Raw genomic sequence first — 16,596 nt, forward strand, 5'->3', positions numbered from 1 at the left:
AACAAATAAATACTACATGTACAATATGTAGCAATGAGGTAGAAATGGTTATAAAGAACAATGTTTGAATATACGTCAGATGAAAAAAGAAAAAAAAAGAAATGAATATTCTCTAGCAACTGTATATAATCCACAAGGAGAAACACACACACACACACACACACACACACGCACACACGCACACACACACACACACACACACACACAAGACACACACAGAGAGAGAGAGAGAGAGAAAGAGAGAGAGAGATTGAAATAAACTTTTGCTTTTTTTTTTTTATATCATAAGACAACAAGAAAGAATGAATGTGCTCCCAACCTTGGTGTACTACAGAACCATTTTATAAATATTTAACATTCTATAGGACTGATTCATATATTCTCACACAACTCTGTGGCAAGGCTGACCCATGCTGCCGACATTCTACATATCACTGAGACAGGGAGGTGAAATTTTCCTGCTTTCAGTCTAATTGTCTTTGACAATTGCAGTGCCTAGTGCTACACTGCTTGTGTTGTATTTAAAAACAGGAGAAAGAGGAGAGACTTGTTCATTAAAGATGCAGTATCCCTGGTTCACACAAATGCATCTGGCAGGTTCAAAATCGAATGTCAACCAGAGGTCTCAGCAGAGTGTGAGCCTCAGTTCATGTGTTGGTTAGTCACAAGTACAGCTGGTTTTGAATTCTGAAATACTAATAGCTCCACGTTTGCTAATGTGCTTCATATGAAAATTGGCAAGTGATTCAATAACCGAAGGTTTTACTTTTCAAAAGAAAAAAACATATGAAAACACTCGGAACTGTCACGTGGCCATGTGTATCCACACATGTGAAGAAAAGGAAGGAACCAGTTGCTTCTGAATAATGTAAAAGAGATGTTAGTTTTAAAGTTCAAATAAGTGGTGGTGAAAACAGCACACACATACACACACACACAAACACACACGCTAATTACATATATATATATATACATATATATATATATATATATATATATATATATATATTAGAACTTTACCTTAGTGGCCTCAATACTTCAACAAACTGTGTCCCTTTCACTTCGCAAAATACAGGTTCAATGATCATGATAGCCAATTCTTGCTAAGAAACATGAGAATGGGATTCTAGTAGCATCTTTCTGTTTGGAGTTGGATACATTTTTAGAGATACACTTTCTAAATGCCTCTAAAACGTATTTTCCAACCCACGAATAGATGTAAATTTACAAAGACCTATTGTAGGAATTAATTTGGACTTTTTGGGATGTATTCTTCTGAAAACTGCATAGCCAAGTACTATGCAACCCATGTAAATTGACCTTGCTATTTTACATAGCATAGCCTCTGGATAGCTTTTATCACTTGCCCAGATGGTGCTTGGCCTATGTATTTTAGTGGAATGGTTTATTTTCTCCTTGATAGGTTTCAAATGCACAAGAAAACATTATACCCGTCTATCTGCATTTGAGTGGAATACAAACTGACTAATAGATAAACATTCTGTGTGAAAGTAAATAGCCTTAAAGTATACTGCCTTCACATTCCATTGATCAGCTCAGTCAGCAAAGTTTTCCATATCGTCACTAATGTTCTAAATATTTTGGTGAGAAGCATGCCAGGAGTGTAGGGTATTTCCATTTGTGTCGCACGTAAGGTCATTATGAACTACCTCTTGAGTTTCTATTGATCCTTCTACTGAAGTAGTTTCCTTCACCTCCTTTTTGTTCCTGTTGGAAATGTTATTGCAGTTGTGAAGAAGAGAATTAGGGGCTGTTAAGTGGACTGGCTCAAATCCCCTGGCCAGACGGCAAGGGATTTGGACTGGCTCATTACCTTACCTTCATTAGTGGCCTTCTCCAAATTCTTAGCAGTAAAAAAGAGGCCGAGAGTATGAAGCCCGATTACTCAGTTGTACTACCACTGATTGTACACATTCATTTCTCAGGATGTGGCATCCCACCCCCACCCCACGCTCCAGAAGGGATGGTCAGAACAGAGCTCATTATTAGGCTAGTCCATATAAGAGCTCGTCATGCTGCCATGCAGAATCAAAGAATCACAGGAGAGCACCAGCTACTCAAAGGTCACCTTATCTCCCCCAACAGATCTTCATTTCTTCAGCATGCCCAATTTCCTAAGAGATCAAATCCTAGAATTCACGAGGCTAAGTGAAATTCACACAAGACTTCAGCTTCTGCCTAAATACATGGATTTTTGACCATTCACATCTCAAAGTAATTTTTTAAGTCACTTAAAGCTCAAAGCCAATACGTATGCCTTGAATTTATTTTCAGTTTTATAAATGAGTGTAAAACACAACAGTGCAGTCATATTTGGCATTAACTCTTACTAGCCACAAAAATGTGGGTCAATATTGGATTTTCCAAAGTTGTCTAAATAAGACTGGGTTTGTCAAAACTTGCCAGTTGCTTTCAAGTGAACACAGCATGTTGGCGGAAATGAAACGTAATGTCTAAAAGACAGAAAATAGGTCAGCACTGTGCAAAAGTAAACTTGTCAGTGAGATCAATATGAACCTACAAGTTAATGGGGATATTAGAATCTTCTTACAATAAGAGATGTGCAGGGTAGAGCCAGAACACGATTATAGCATTTATTCACTTGTGAAAAGCAGAGGATGTATTTAAATATTATTTTTTGTATCCTTAATGAAAGGCACTGCTTTTTAATACGGAATATTTATATGTAAGCACAGTCTTAGTTGATAGAATATCAGAGTAAATTAAATTTTGGTTCATTTGCTCAGTTTTTAGCAACATGAAAAATAAGAAAAAAAAGGGGGGGGAGCAGTGGTCAAGCATCATAAAATTTCAGAAATATGATGTAAGTCCTTCATTAGGCTTCTCTGTGTTAAGTGTCTCAGAGAATTTGACATCGTGAATGAAGTCAGTCAAAATTTTTGCAGGAAAAAAAAAACAATAACAGAAAGAGCTTTCTTGGGGCTTCTCATTGCATTTATTTAAATTTTTAAAAAATGTACATCACTTTTTGAATACATAAAATGCCAGTGCTTTGCAACAGTTTTGTTACTGCATCTCTCAACTAAAAAAAAAAAAAAAAAAAAAAAAAAAGGAAGGAAAAAAACAACCCAGGAAAAATACATTCAAAAAGCCAGGCTGTTCTGCTTATGCACGGGCAGCGGCTTTGGAAAGCTACAGCCTACACTGTCTGTTCAGAGGCATTGCCGAACGAACATCAGTTAGCTATCGATGAAAAGTTGCACATAAAGCATTAAAGGATACAAAGAACAACTTGGTGGGGAGCAGGAGAAGAATGGAAAATTAAGAAAAATGCCACATATGCCGGGGTGGGAGTGGACTCAGGCAGAAGCAAGCATGAAGACTGATGTTTCTGGAGACGAGACTTATGGGAAAAGATGGGAGAAAACAAAGTAACGAGTTTGACAAGGTATAGATGCGTGTGCACACGTGTGTGTGTGTGTGTGTGTGTGTGTGTGTGTGTGTCTCCACTTCCAATTTTCTACTTTACTGTCCAAGAGAAATGTGACAAAACTGAGGTAGAAATGAATGTGGGAGCACTATAGCCCAGAAGAGTTCAAAATGAGAAGCAAAATTGCACTGAGAAGAGAGGAGTCAAAAAGGAGAGGGGATATAGATGTTCTTTGTGGATATATATATATATATATACACACACACACACACACACACATATATAAAGTTGATTGGTTGATTTTGTATTTATTTCTTTGTTTTTGCTTGCTATCTTCTGCATTCTATCAAACAGCACGACAAGCCTATAAGCTAGATTAGTGAATAGAATGACACCATTCCCAGCAGTTTTAAGAGAGAACTTGCAAACCAACATCACCACCACCCTATGCAGTAAAAGGCAGTCCTAGTTATTAGGTACTGTGACTTCCAGGGTCCTAAACAGGTCTTGTGGCTGAGTGTTCTAGGTACTAACATAAACTGAGTAAGTAGCTTTCCATTAACCAGTGTACCTTTTAAGAACATTTTCACTTCATTATCAAGGAGCAATGTACGAAGAACTCTTGCAGTTTTTGACATAAAGAACTATTCTGCTCTGGTTTATTCCCCATAATTAGTAAAAGAATCTTTTAAAAAAAAAATCCTTCCATTTCTACTTTAAGTCGTAAATATTCAGTTGTATCACACGTCAGTATGTTTCTGGATACATTCAAAGTAATTTTCCTTGCTATCTTCCAATTGTTGAGGTAAACATACATTTTAATATAAAGTAACATCGAAGCCTATCCCATTACTCTCAGCAGTACATAGTGCTTTCAACACATTCCTTTGAGGTACTGTACAAATCACAATCGCTTTCCTGAGTTTTTGCAGACAAGAACATTAAAAGAAATGAACTGCAGAAATTAAGGTCCAGATTACCGTTACCCTGTTTTAACTGTTCTTAGCTTAATACTGCAGAACAGACAGGATTGAGGAATACTGTTGCTCTTAAAATGGCAAAAATCTGGTTTTCTGTCGTAACACAACCGTTCATCTCTTTAGTCCAATAATGTTTGAAGTTAAAGCTCTTTATATTAGCACATGCCACCAATGTAATTGTGAGGCAAACAAAAAATAAAGCACCACTCCAGGCACTTGACAGCAACTAAATCTCGAGAACAGCAGAATGGAATCAACACACAAGGTTCACGTCCTTCTGAAATCAACACACTTGCACCTTGCTCCTTGGTGAGTGTTGTCTGGCTTGAACTGAACTGAGCATCAACAGATGCTTTCTGTCATCTGGGGCTTTCAAATCAGCAGCTCTCATCTGATGCGTTTTTCCTCCAAATCTACCCTGACGCTAAAGATGCAACGCAATCGTCATCTTCCCCAGTACCCTTTGCGATTTAAACACTACTGGAAAGGGGCTCTATACCCTATGTAGCAGGTTTTATGTGTGTGTGCCAACATTCATTACATTTTTTTTTTAAAGAAGTTATCACTGACTGCAACCAAACATTTTGTTCCATTCAACATACATATCAAGCTCTTTTTGAGATATGCTAGGCTGAATCTTGCAGAAAGCATTTTCAAAGTCTTGATACGTAACGGGCCTCAACTGGCTGGGCATGATGGCTGAAAGGTCTGTGGCTGGCATGGCGTGGAGGGGGCCCACCGCTGCTTCCTGACACAAATGAGCCACGTCTAGTCCAGAAAAGCCTTCTGTGCGCTGGACGAGCAGTGCAAACTCCTTGTCATTGAGACAGTAATTGTGCTGTGAGAGCAGTTGTACTATTATCTGGTGCCTCGCTGTGCTGTCAGGAAGTGGGATTAAAAGTCGTTTCATGAAGTACCTCCGAAGAGATTCATCTATTTCTTCTGGTTTACTGGTGGCACAAATTACTACGATTTGGTCCTCAGCTGAAGTTAGTACAGTGTCCAGCTGCATCAGAAATTCCGTTCTCATCCGATTGACTGGACTGTGTTCCTCACTCACTTGAGGGGAGAGAAGCATGTCAATGTCACTGACAAAAATCACCGAGGGCTGGCGGCACCTGGCCACGAGAAAAGACGCGTGGATGATTTTTTCTGCTTCTCCTAACCACTTGGCAACGAGTCCAGAACCAGCGATTTTGAAAAACGTGGCCCCCAGCTGGCTAGCTATGCATCTGCCCAGTAACGTTTTGCCTGTTCCCCGAGGCCCAAATAAAAGGATGCTCCGAGGTGAGGCCGTCAGTCCACTGAACGCGTCTGACCTCAACACTGGCCATAAAACCTCCTCTTTAATGACGGCCTTTACCAGGTCGAGGCCAGCGATGTCATTCCAGTCCACCGGTGGTCCTTGGGCGATAATCTCATTGGTTACCAGGTCAATGAGGTGCGTGTCGGTATTCTTCAGTTGCTCGTCCACAGAGTGGTTGGATGAGGTAGCTGCACGGAGTCCAGGGCCTTGCATCGGGTGAGAGAGGAGCTGCCTGTGCTCGTCCCCGTGCTCACTCATTACCGGCGACGTGTACTTCCCAAAGGATTCGCTGGATCTCGATCCCAGGGAATTTTTAGCAGTACTATAGGAAGGAGGGGTCAGAGCCCTACTGGACTGGCTGCTGAATTTCCTTTGCTGTTCAGAGGACATTAGCTGCTTCGTTGGCTTAAATGCTAAGGATGATGTTTCAGCACTTCTGTCAAAGCCATTCCCCCGATTCGAGTTTGAAATGCTGTTGTCGGGCATTCTGTACATGGGGCTCTGGGTAGATCTCTGTTGGCCGTAGCTGTAATTTCCGTAACTGGAGTCCATCTCTCCTTGCCCTGCCATATAGAAAGCTTTCCTTTTGAGAGAACTCGCAGAACTGTTGGCCAGAGCCGCGGGGGCGATAGGTGTCAAACCATGGCCCTGGTAAGTGTAGCCAGGAACAGTGGTGGGGGGCAGAGGGGTCGGAGCAGGGATTCCTGAAGGCAGGTAGGCTGAAGGAGGCGGCGGCGCGCCCCCGGGGCTGTACCCAGATCCCACGGCAGTCTGAGGCGGGTAGCTGGCGGGGGGATAGCTGTAACTGGAGAGGTTAGAGGTCCCATTGTAGCCCGGGACCAGGGCGGGCGGCGGGGGTGGCGGCGGGGGGGGCTGCAGGAGCCCAGAGCTATGCAAAGGGGAGGGGTGAGGTGAGGGCAGGGCAGGCGCCGGCTGGCTGCTGTACGTCGAATGCAAATACGAGCCGTTGTATCCCGGGGCGTATTCCTGAGACGGGAGCCCTGCGTGAAGGCTGGGCACGGTGTGGCTTCCGCAGGTACTACTCGAGTAGCTAGGTTCTGTCAGGTTGCTGGCCACCCCAGGAGAGCTCCCTATGCTGGCAGAGACATCTGCCGGAGGGAGGGCCGAACTGACTCCGGCTTTGCTGGCCGTGATGACATCCGGGACACAGTTCATGGGATAGACCGCTTCCGAATTCAAGGAAGGCTGCCAGGGTTCGCTTTCATTCTTCCGCCCGTTCACCAGCCCCGAGGGCGCGTCCGAGTAGTTGCTGAGTACGGGCCGGTCCACGGGGCCTTCTAGGATGCCAGAATACTTCTCTGCGTACTTTTTTAGCAGGTTGGAGGCAGTCAGAGCAGATATGTCATCGTTTGCCCAGGCATACTGATAGGTGCGCTGCAAATGACCTCGGTAGGCTTCAACTTTGTGGGCAGGAGACCGAGTGGTTGAGGTGATGTCAAAGTGCTGTTCTGGCCACTGGGCATGCTCCGGCGTCCACTGCATCTTCAAGCCTGAGGGTTGCGGGGTTGGGGAGGAAAGGGCGAGGAGGGGAGAAACGTTAATTTACGGAGATACTCATCAGAAGTGTTAAAGCTTTCCCCCAACTTCTTTCGTTACCTATTCCTCTCTAACGACATCGACATTGTAAAGAATTCTCACAGTTCATCGTATCTCTTACGATCCGTACCGTAGGTACGCTTTAAAATGGACCGAAGTTGGGGCGCCTGGGTGGCTCAGTCGGTTGGGCAGCCGACTTCGGCTCAGGTCACGATCTCGCGGTCCATGAGTTCGAGCCCCGCGTCGGGCTGTGTGCTGACAGCTCAGAGCCTGGAGCCTGTTTCAGATTCTGTGTCTCCCTCTCTCTGACCCTCCCCTGTTCATGCTCTGTCTCTCCCTGTCTCAAAAAAATTAAAATAAATAAATAAATAAATAAATAAAATGGACCGAAGTTCAGTCCTGTGTAAAAAGTAAACCGAATTTAAACAAGAACTCTGTAGAAGACCTTTTTTTTTTCTTTTAAGTAATAAGCAAATCTGCTTCTGTGAAGCCTATCAAGTTATTTGCTACCCACACGCAGGAACGCAGGTATACGTACACACACCTTCCTGTCAAATTAGAATTCAGTCACAGGTTCTTACAATGAAATAGGCATGTCTTTTCAATATCTAGCACGTGATACTATTAAGCATGTGCAATAGCTAGCTGTTCCGTCTCTTGACATCAGAGTTTCTGTTTTATATTTTAACCAATATAAAAATGAGACACAGCTGACAGATCACATCTAGGACCCCTCTCTTATTTGGCACTGAACACCTAGTTAGCACAGTATAATGCTCCCTGCGCAGAACAATATGACACAGACATAGCAGGTCATTCCATAATCCAACTCTCATCTAAAGTGCTCCACGACAGTTTCAAATCTGCTTCGTGGAGTGCAGCAAAGCAATCTCCCAGGCAGCGCTCCATCGCTTTCATCGCACAAAGCCTACAACTCGGTATGAATTACAACTGGCTCCTTTCTGCCTCTCAGTTCTGTTGTTGAGTCTCTGGAAAAAAAAAAACAAGCATCACTTGTCTGTCGGTCTTCCAGCTGGCGTTCTCCCTCCTTCTCCTATAATCCTTCCCTCTGCTTTACAGTCTCCCAGTGCTAAGAGGGGAGGATACATATGCACATATATATCCACACACACGTACAAATACCTACAAATACATATATATCCTACGTATATATATGCATATATATACACACACACATATATGTCCACGCACATATACCTATATATGCATATATCTATTATGTGTGTTTGTGTGTGGAGAGAGAGAGAAGGGGGAAGGAGGAAGAGAGGAAGGGAGGGAGGAAGGAAACAGGTGAAAGGGACCTGTTTCTTATAAGAATAGAGAACAGGGAGAGAATCTGGATTCTCTCTACATTTCTGTGGGAAGCAGTGTGTGGCATAAACTCAAAGAGTGCAGCCAGATAATGAGATGCTATGGGTAATTCTATCACCTGCTAGATTACTAACTGAAGCAAGGTGACTTACGTAGCAAACTGTAAAGCAAGAGTATTTGCTCAGAATCAGAGAATCACTTGAATTTCACAGTTTAAAGAGACCTTAGAAATGACCTTATTTCACAGATTAGGGAACCCGCACCCAAAGGGATTTATAACGTACCCTCGGGGATTCACATAGACTTGGTTACAGGAGAGCACCAGAACCCTGTTTTGTTTCCCAGGGCTGGCTCACCCCATTCCAATCTCTGCTCGGTTCCAACACTTCCTATTCTGGTCCGGCTACATTAAGTAGGCCTCCTTCATCTCCTTTGTGTTACCCAAAGTGAATTTTGTGAACTGTCTTATGCCCTCTGGCAGAGATTCCTGGATAAAGAGGAGGCCTGGTCTAAGTGAAGCATCTGTGGCATCAGCTCCCTTCTGAATTACTGCAGTCTATTTTGACAGCTCCGACCCCCTTCTGCCTTCCTTCTCCAACCCCTTTAGCTCTTCATTCCCTGACTCTGGCTTCTGACATGGCCAGCTTTGACTTGCTGAGCTAAACTGAACACAGCACAGAGTTTGGTAACAGAATGGCATGTTGATTCCCTTCTGACTCCCTCTTCCTTGTTTGCAAAACCACTGCACCAGACACTGGAAGTTAATTAGCAGGATGATGCTGTGCTAATTGTGTTAATTTACAAGGTTTTAGTCAAAGAGAATCATGCCAGGGCTGGCACTGCTGTCATGCTTCCGACTTAATGATTAAGAAATACTGAAAACAAGGTGGGAAGGATTGCAGTAATTACACAATAAATGAATAAAGCAACAGGATTCATTTGCAAATATATTTTACTGCAGTTGTACTCATTTGCATTTGGATTTTTAAAAAGGATCCATGTAGATATTCATTTGCAAATCACCATCTCAGTTAAATTAAGTCTGAATGCTGCACGGTATAACTTAATCAAGCTCTCGCTTTTTTTTTTTTTAAATAAAAATACAAAAGACCTTCTACTTCTCCTGCAGATGCAACAGATTCTTTCTTCACTTTCCCTTCCCTTACTCCTCCCAAATCTTCCTGTGTTTCTCGTTTAAAACTCTATGAAAAAAATATCATCAGTGGGGAAAAAAATTGTGAAATCCTGAAGTACAGCTTGCATCATTTCAGTCGGAGAAACTCTGGGGGTGAGTTCTAGGAGGGACTGAAGTGATATTCTTAATTGTCTCTGCTTTCTCAATCATTTCTTTTTAACCGGCGTGGGGCGGGGGGGGGGGGCAGGAAAACACATCGCAGAATGGGTGAAATGACCGAAACCACACTTAAAGGGGAAAAGATGCAATTTTAATGAAGCAGCATTTCAGGAATCATACTTTCATTAAATTCAACTGGAAATTATTAAGAGCAAATCACCAGGAACCAATCGCAAGTAATCAGTATCTAAATTCTTCTAGTGTCATGGGATTTACTTCAAGCCTTATAAAAAAGGAAAGAATATTAATGTGACTGTAATGTAGAACTGTCTAAAAGACCTACAAATTCATTAGTCCTGTAAATTATTTCCAGGGAATTTCTATTAGGGTTTTTTCTTTAAGAGATTATCAAATACAGAGTTGAGAAAATAAGAAGGCACATGTGCCATGAGTGGAGATTTGATTAGATTGATACAGAAGAAACGTGAATAAATGTCTTGAGAGGAGGTCTCTGAAAATATTTTGGGAGTCATGGGAAATGGAATTTACCACAAACACAACATCACACACACACACACACACGCGCGCGCACATGCACACACATGCACGTGTGCTGTAAGGCATGGGTTCCTTTCAGTTAGCTGAGCTCAGCCATTGTTGGCATTAGTCAACATACATGATAAAAGCCCGTTAAAAACAATGAAATGCTCTAGATTTAGAATCATTATTTAAAAAACAAAAAAGGGCATCCTTCCACCTTATTGGCTTACATTTTTTTTCTTATAAATGATTCATTTATTCAAAATGTGCAAAAATGATTTTAGTAAGTTATGATCACTGTAAAAGAAAGGAATATCAAGTTGAAATAAAGTAGGTTGGTCATTTTCACTGGGTACGTCTGCAGAGTTTAACTCTAGCAAAACGAATACATTTCCTAAGGTTTCTGTTTCATCCGAAATTAAAAAAAAATCCTATCAAAATTATTTATTTGGGACAATTACCAGATATACCATTGCCTTTTGGTTCTCATGCTATTTTTGGATGTGCTTTCCAAGATGATTGAAAGTTTATCTATTGATGCATACTAAAGGACAGTAACCTTAGCAGGGCTGCAAAAGGCAAGAGTGAGCTTTGATGAAATAACCTTAAGGGATCAGAATCATTCACATCACATCCCTTGGAACATGAGTACTTACCCTGTGTTTTAAAATCATTAATATTACCTGAAAGTGTAAGTTCATAGTTAACCATGAGCTAGTTCTTAGTGGCAGCTGAAGAAGCCAGTGTTCAGGAGACTGTCCTGGCCTTGGGAGCACAAAGAACTTTTTCATCAGTTTCTTGAATTTTAATAATAATTGGAAGGCGAGCCAAGCCTGTTTGAGTTGCTGTTATTATTGTTCTGTTTATCGACGGTGATGTTTCTGATGTGAAATAGAAGCAAACTGTAGAGCCAAATGTTCTTTGAACAAAAAAGCATGCCCCATTTGATTGTATTGCCGTTGTCCGTGAGTAGGAAGCAGCACGTGTATGTCACTTAACTTGGCACCCAAATAATAAGATGGGCTTTAAAAACAGCTTTCAGATGGTTTCTCTTTGGAACATGAAGAGAAAAAGCTCAGAAACAATACTATTTCACCATTGTTAGAAGCATGACTCCAGAAGAAGAACTTCCACTGCTGTTTAGAAATAGCTTATTAACTAGGTACCATAAAAATTCAGGAAACAAAGGAGAGTAGAAAAAAAAGAATAGTTCTTCAACACAATTGACGAGTTGTTCCAAAACATCAGCTTTTGTTTTTGAAAGGATCAGAAAATTCTTACCACGGCTGGCAAGTTTCACGAGGCAACGTGTTTGTTTTTAAAATATGTAATTTAAAGAAAATTGCTTTTAAGATACTTTAACATAAGTATTACACAAGAATGATTGATACTACTGTAAAAAGCCCGAGCGTTTTGTTATTTCATTGTTATAAGAGGAATCTCTGTATATATCAATGAACAAGCCTATATTTCCCATAACACTGGACAGTTTGGATAACATTTCCCATTCTTATCATTCCTGACCACTTTATAACTTAGGCTTAATTGCTAAACAGTGCTGCCTCACTGCTTTACTCGCTCCATTTTGTTCTTGAACTCTGTTGAGACAAAACAAGTGCGACACCCTTCAAAGCTCTGTCATAGCTTCAAAATGATAAGGAAACGGTTATGCAGAGAAAACGCAGGATATAAAAACTTTCAGGATGGGAAGAAATCGGAAATAAAAGACTAAGCCCCTGGAATCTATTTTTTTTTAATTTTTTTTAACGTCTATTTATTTTTGAGACAGAGAGAGACAGAGCATGAACGGGGGAGGGTCAGAGAGAGAGGGAGACACAGAATCCGAAACAGGCTCCAGGCTCCGAGCTGTCAGCACAGAGCCCGACGGGGGGCTCGAACTCACGGACCGCGAGATCATGACCTGAGCTGAAGTGGGACGCTTAACCGACTGAGCCACCCAGGCGCCCCCCTGGAATCTATTTTTAGCATACATTTCTGGAAATAGTCACCTCAGGCCCTCACTACCCCACCCCCACCCCTACCTAACATACCTATGCTGCTCAGCAGTTCATCGGGTCTAAAAGAGCCGTTCTCTGCAAGGTTCCCAAAAGGTAATTCTGGCTGAAGTCCTAAGGGCAGGGACCTGAGGCAAACACCTGCAGGCAGGGAGGGCTTGCTTGCTCTAGGATTGCGGCACGATGCGCACACGGGCCTGCCCGGCGTCACTACACCTGTTACAACCCTTTGGGCTATGGTACCTCTGAACTTTTCATTATTATTTATTTAAATACATTTTGAAAAATGATTTAATACCGCATTTATCCATGTTCTCTTTAGAAAACAATCACTCCTGGGGTAAATATAACAAAGTACAGTTGATCCTTGAACAACACAGCTTTGAATTATGTGGGTCCACTTACATGCAGATATTTTTGATAAGTACATGACAATACTGTAGATGTATTTTCTCTTATGATTTTCTTTTTTTTTTTAAGTTCATTTATTTTGAGAGAGAGAGCGAGAGAGAGAGAGCGTGTGTCTGCGCACAAGTGGGGGAGGGGCAGGAAGAGAGAGGGGAAGAAAGAGAATCTCACGCAGGTTCTGCACTGTCACTGCAGAGCCTGATGCAGGGCTCGAACTCACAAACCACAAGATCATGACCTGAGCAGAAGTTACTTAGCCGACTGAGCCACCCAGGAGCCCCATGATTTTCTCAATAGCATTTTCTTTTCTCTAGCTTACTTTACTGTAAGAGTGCAGTATATAATACATATGACATACAAAATATGTTTGCATTGGCTGTTTATGTTGATGGTAAGGCTTCTGGTTAACAGTAGGCTATCAGTTTTCAGGGAATGAAACGTTATGAGCAGATTTTTGACACCTGAGTTGTCCAAGGGTCAGCCCCAATAGAACAGTTTACAGCCCCCTCTGCCTAATAATGCAACCAGATTCATCGTCTCCTGGGTAGGAAGAGCAGAACTAACACACAGAGCATTCCGAATTTCAGGAAGAGAGGAGCAAATTCATTGGCTAAAAATATGGGCATAGTATGCAGTGATAAGCTTCGTGAGAGAGCACCTACTAACGTCCTGGTACTGAAAACTGGCCCCATGTAGGATCTCCTTATCATGATTCTTCAGGGGGAGCGACGACCAAATGAAATGTTTGAGCAGACCCGGCAGGATTCTCCTTTTGTGGCCTCGCCCTCATAAGCCAAGAGGCTAACACAACAGTACATGGTATTCTCTGTATAACCCATATGATCTGAAATCTTCCTCAGTCCGTTTCCTGGTAATTCCAGTCTGAAAATGTGATGTCATATTTAAAAGTAATAGCTGGGGGAAAGTGAGAGGCGGAGCACAGAAACTGTATGTTCTCTTTAATCTGTTTAATCTGGTTTCATCTTCAGGACACCAAAATCAGAAGTCCTTAGGGACTGTTCATTTTATTTACTCAACAACTTGAGGGCCCACTGTGTATAAAGCCTGTGGTTCAATGCTAAGAATTTAAGTCAAGGGGATCTGTTTCTCAGACAATGAAACTTTTTCAGCTTTCTGTCTTGTAACTTCGCATTCTAAATTCTCTTTGATTTTAGAGATTAAGGAAACTTTAAAAAGTGACCTACTCCCCAATCCAGACAGTGTCTGCTATAGTTTGGTACTTCACTTACTATGGTGCCCTGTGGGGTTGAAAACTATTTTGCCTAACACAGCATTTATTTGGAGGCATTGCCTGGATGGTTGGCATAGAAAGGGACTGAAGAAAACATAAAGAAGGTTGTAGAATTTTGTTGGAAGGGTGAGCATCCTGAGTGTGAGAGCCAGACCACTGGCTTTGCTCAAACCATCACTTAATTGAACTAATCTTGGTGAAGTCACTTAAGCACATCAAACTCACTTTTCTCAGCTCTAAAACGTGAACTGTAATGGTATCATATATCCTACTGGATTGCTAATAAGATTACCTAAAGTAATAATATTCATGAAAATGTTTTCCAGCTGTGAACTGCTACACAAATATTTCTTACTATTCTTTGGTTTTGAAAAATAATACAAGTGTATTAAACACAAAACAAAACTGACTAGACAGAAAAAAAGTAAAACCACTCTTAGAATTTATAAACCAGTTTTTCTTCAACCTCAAGACAGCTCCTGAAAAGGAAATTTTCCAGTGGGAATGTGGGCTACAAGAAAGGTATAGCAATTCTTTCACACTCAGCAAAACACAGAGCGTGATCTTACAAAAAACAGTGTCAGAAATTCAAACGCTTTCAATTCCAAATGTTTTCCTAGTATTTTATTTATTTTAAATGTTCCTCAACATGGTAGAGACCACGGCTAAGAAATAAAGTACTTAGAGGTTTTTAATCCAGTTAAAAATGATCTCAAAACCTGCAGCCTCAAAATAAGATGTTCTAATTATACAGCAATACTGTCAAATGATTTTTCTCCTTAAATCACACTTTCACACCTCAAGACTCCGAATGATAATACATTTTGAAGCAAATCACTCCCTCCTCCCATTTCACCATATTTGCATAAGGCGATCCTTTCTAACAACCACGGACGCATTTCTGGCTAAATGGTCCTTGGTAAGTACAGTTCCAATACCTCACCTCTAATGTAGAGACACTGACACCTGACTGCCTGGGGGCAGCATACAGCCTGCAACCGTCTTTTCTTTGGCCAAGCACAGGGTTTTTTGTTTTTGTTTTTGTTTTTAATTTTTTTTAACGTTTACTTACTTCTGAGACAGAGAGAGACAGAGCATGAACGGGGGAGGGGCAGAAAGAGGGAGACACAGAATCGGAAACAGGCTACTTTGGACATGGCATGCCCTCTCCCCTGTGTCATGGTGGCCCCGCTCCCTAGTAAAACATCGGGTATTTTTATGGTGCCTATTGGTCACATAAACAACCAAATTTATGACTTCACTCTGACGCTTCAAGCTTCAGCTTTTATACTTAAGTACGTTTTCTTGAAAACTAGCAAGCATGCGGTTCTAAAATTTCACAAGTAGTATCTTTGTTTTTTTTAAGTTTAGTTATGTATTTTGAGAGAGAGAGAGAGAGAGAGAGAGAAAACAAGGGGGGGACAGACAGAGAGGGAGAGAGAGAACCCCAAGCAGGCTCCGCGCTGTCAGCACGGAGTCCGTTGCGGAGCCTGACCTCAGGTTCGCAAGATCATGACCTGAGCCGAAATCAAGAGTCAGCCGCTGGACTGACTGAGCCACCCAGGCCCCCAAACAAGTAGTATCTTTAGAAAAGAAAATTCTTACACACTGTTTATAATATGCATTCCTGTCCCCTTAATCAAAACACAAGGAAAGTAATGGATATTTTTCTTGTTGATTCAGTATCGTTAGGATAGCAGTGTAGAATAATGAATAACGGTTTCTTAAAAAGCTGGTTTCCACGTTGCCGTTTATTTTAGCGTTTCCCCCTGTGCTCTGATGTGTCTGATGCTTTTTCTCGCTGTCTTCCCTATGTCAAGCCCCATCATTCCTAATATGCTCCTTTGAATATGTCATAGGTTCTGATACCACACACCAAAGCTCCGTTTAATTGTAGAGCTTCCCCTATTAGTCAGTCGTGAGTACAACTTCTGAGATACTGTTTAAGTTACTCCAAAGTTACGCTTCTTACTTCTTTACGGAAAGTCGTTGCATGCCTGGTATCTGCGTAAGCAACCGATCTTGTTCTACGTATCATCATTTGGGACATAGTAAGAACTGGTATTCAATGTTATGGGCATCGTGACTGGGACTAGAATGATATATACCCCGCCCTTCAGTTAAATTTGTGTGTGGCTTATGATCTGAATCAGTGTCCCTAAAATATATTACATTTTATTCATAGCAACGAAATATGGCCAAATGTAAAAATGACTATTTTGCCAATATTTCATACTGAGGAGGAAACTTGTTATGCGTTGGTCTGATAGGTCATCATTTTTAACATATAAGATGTTTATAAGAGGATGGCTTACACTTATGAGGATGAATGCATGAGCACTTATGCAAAGCAACTTACCCTGATGAAAGAAAGACACATTTAGTCCACTGAGTTTACATTCAATATATGATCAGGATGGACAGCCTATCTCTTGAAGCAGCCCAGGAAATCATAAACATAATTCAATTAATTTTTTTTTTCCCTGTGAGGTCCTAACAT

General features: G+C 41.5%; 1 protein-coding gene across 2 annotated transcripts in view; it reads right to left on the reverse strand.

Moving 5' to 3' along the window:
- FIGN (fidgetin, microtubule severing factor) overlaps positions 1-16,596 on the reverse strand; it is a 134,683-nt gene that overhangs the window by 2,007 nt on the left and 116,080 nt on the right. For both annotated transcript variants that reach the window (XM_045480030.1, XM_045480029.1), the window contains one exon: positions 1-7,209. This exon is cut by the window's left edge and continues 2,007 nt beyond it. In XM_045480030.1, the coding sequence (XP_045335986.1) occupies positions 4,955-7,201 (2,247 nt within the window). In that variant the 5' untranslated portion in view covers positions 7,202-7,209 and the 3' untranslated portion in view covers positions 1-4,954. The remainder of the gene's footprint in view (positions 7,210-16,596) is intronic.

Source organism: Leopardus geoffroyi, chromosome C1 (genome assembly GCF_018350155.1).
Source record: "Leopardus geoffroyi isolate Oge1 chromosome C1, O.geoffroyi_Oge1_pat1.0, whole genome shotgun sequence".
NCBI lineage: Eukaryota > Metazoa > Chordata > Mammalia > Carnivora > Felidae > Leopardus > Leopardus geoffroyi.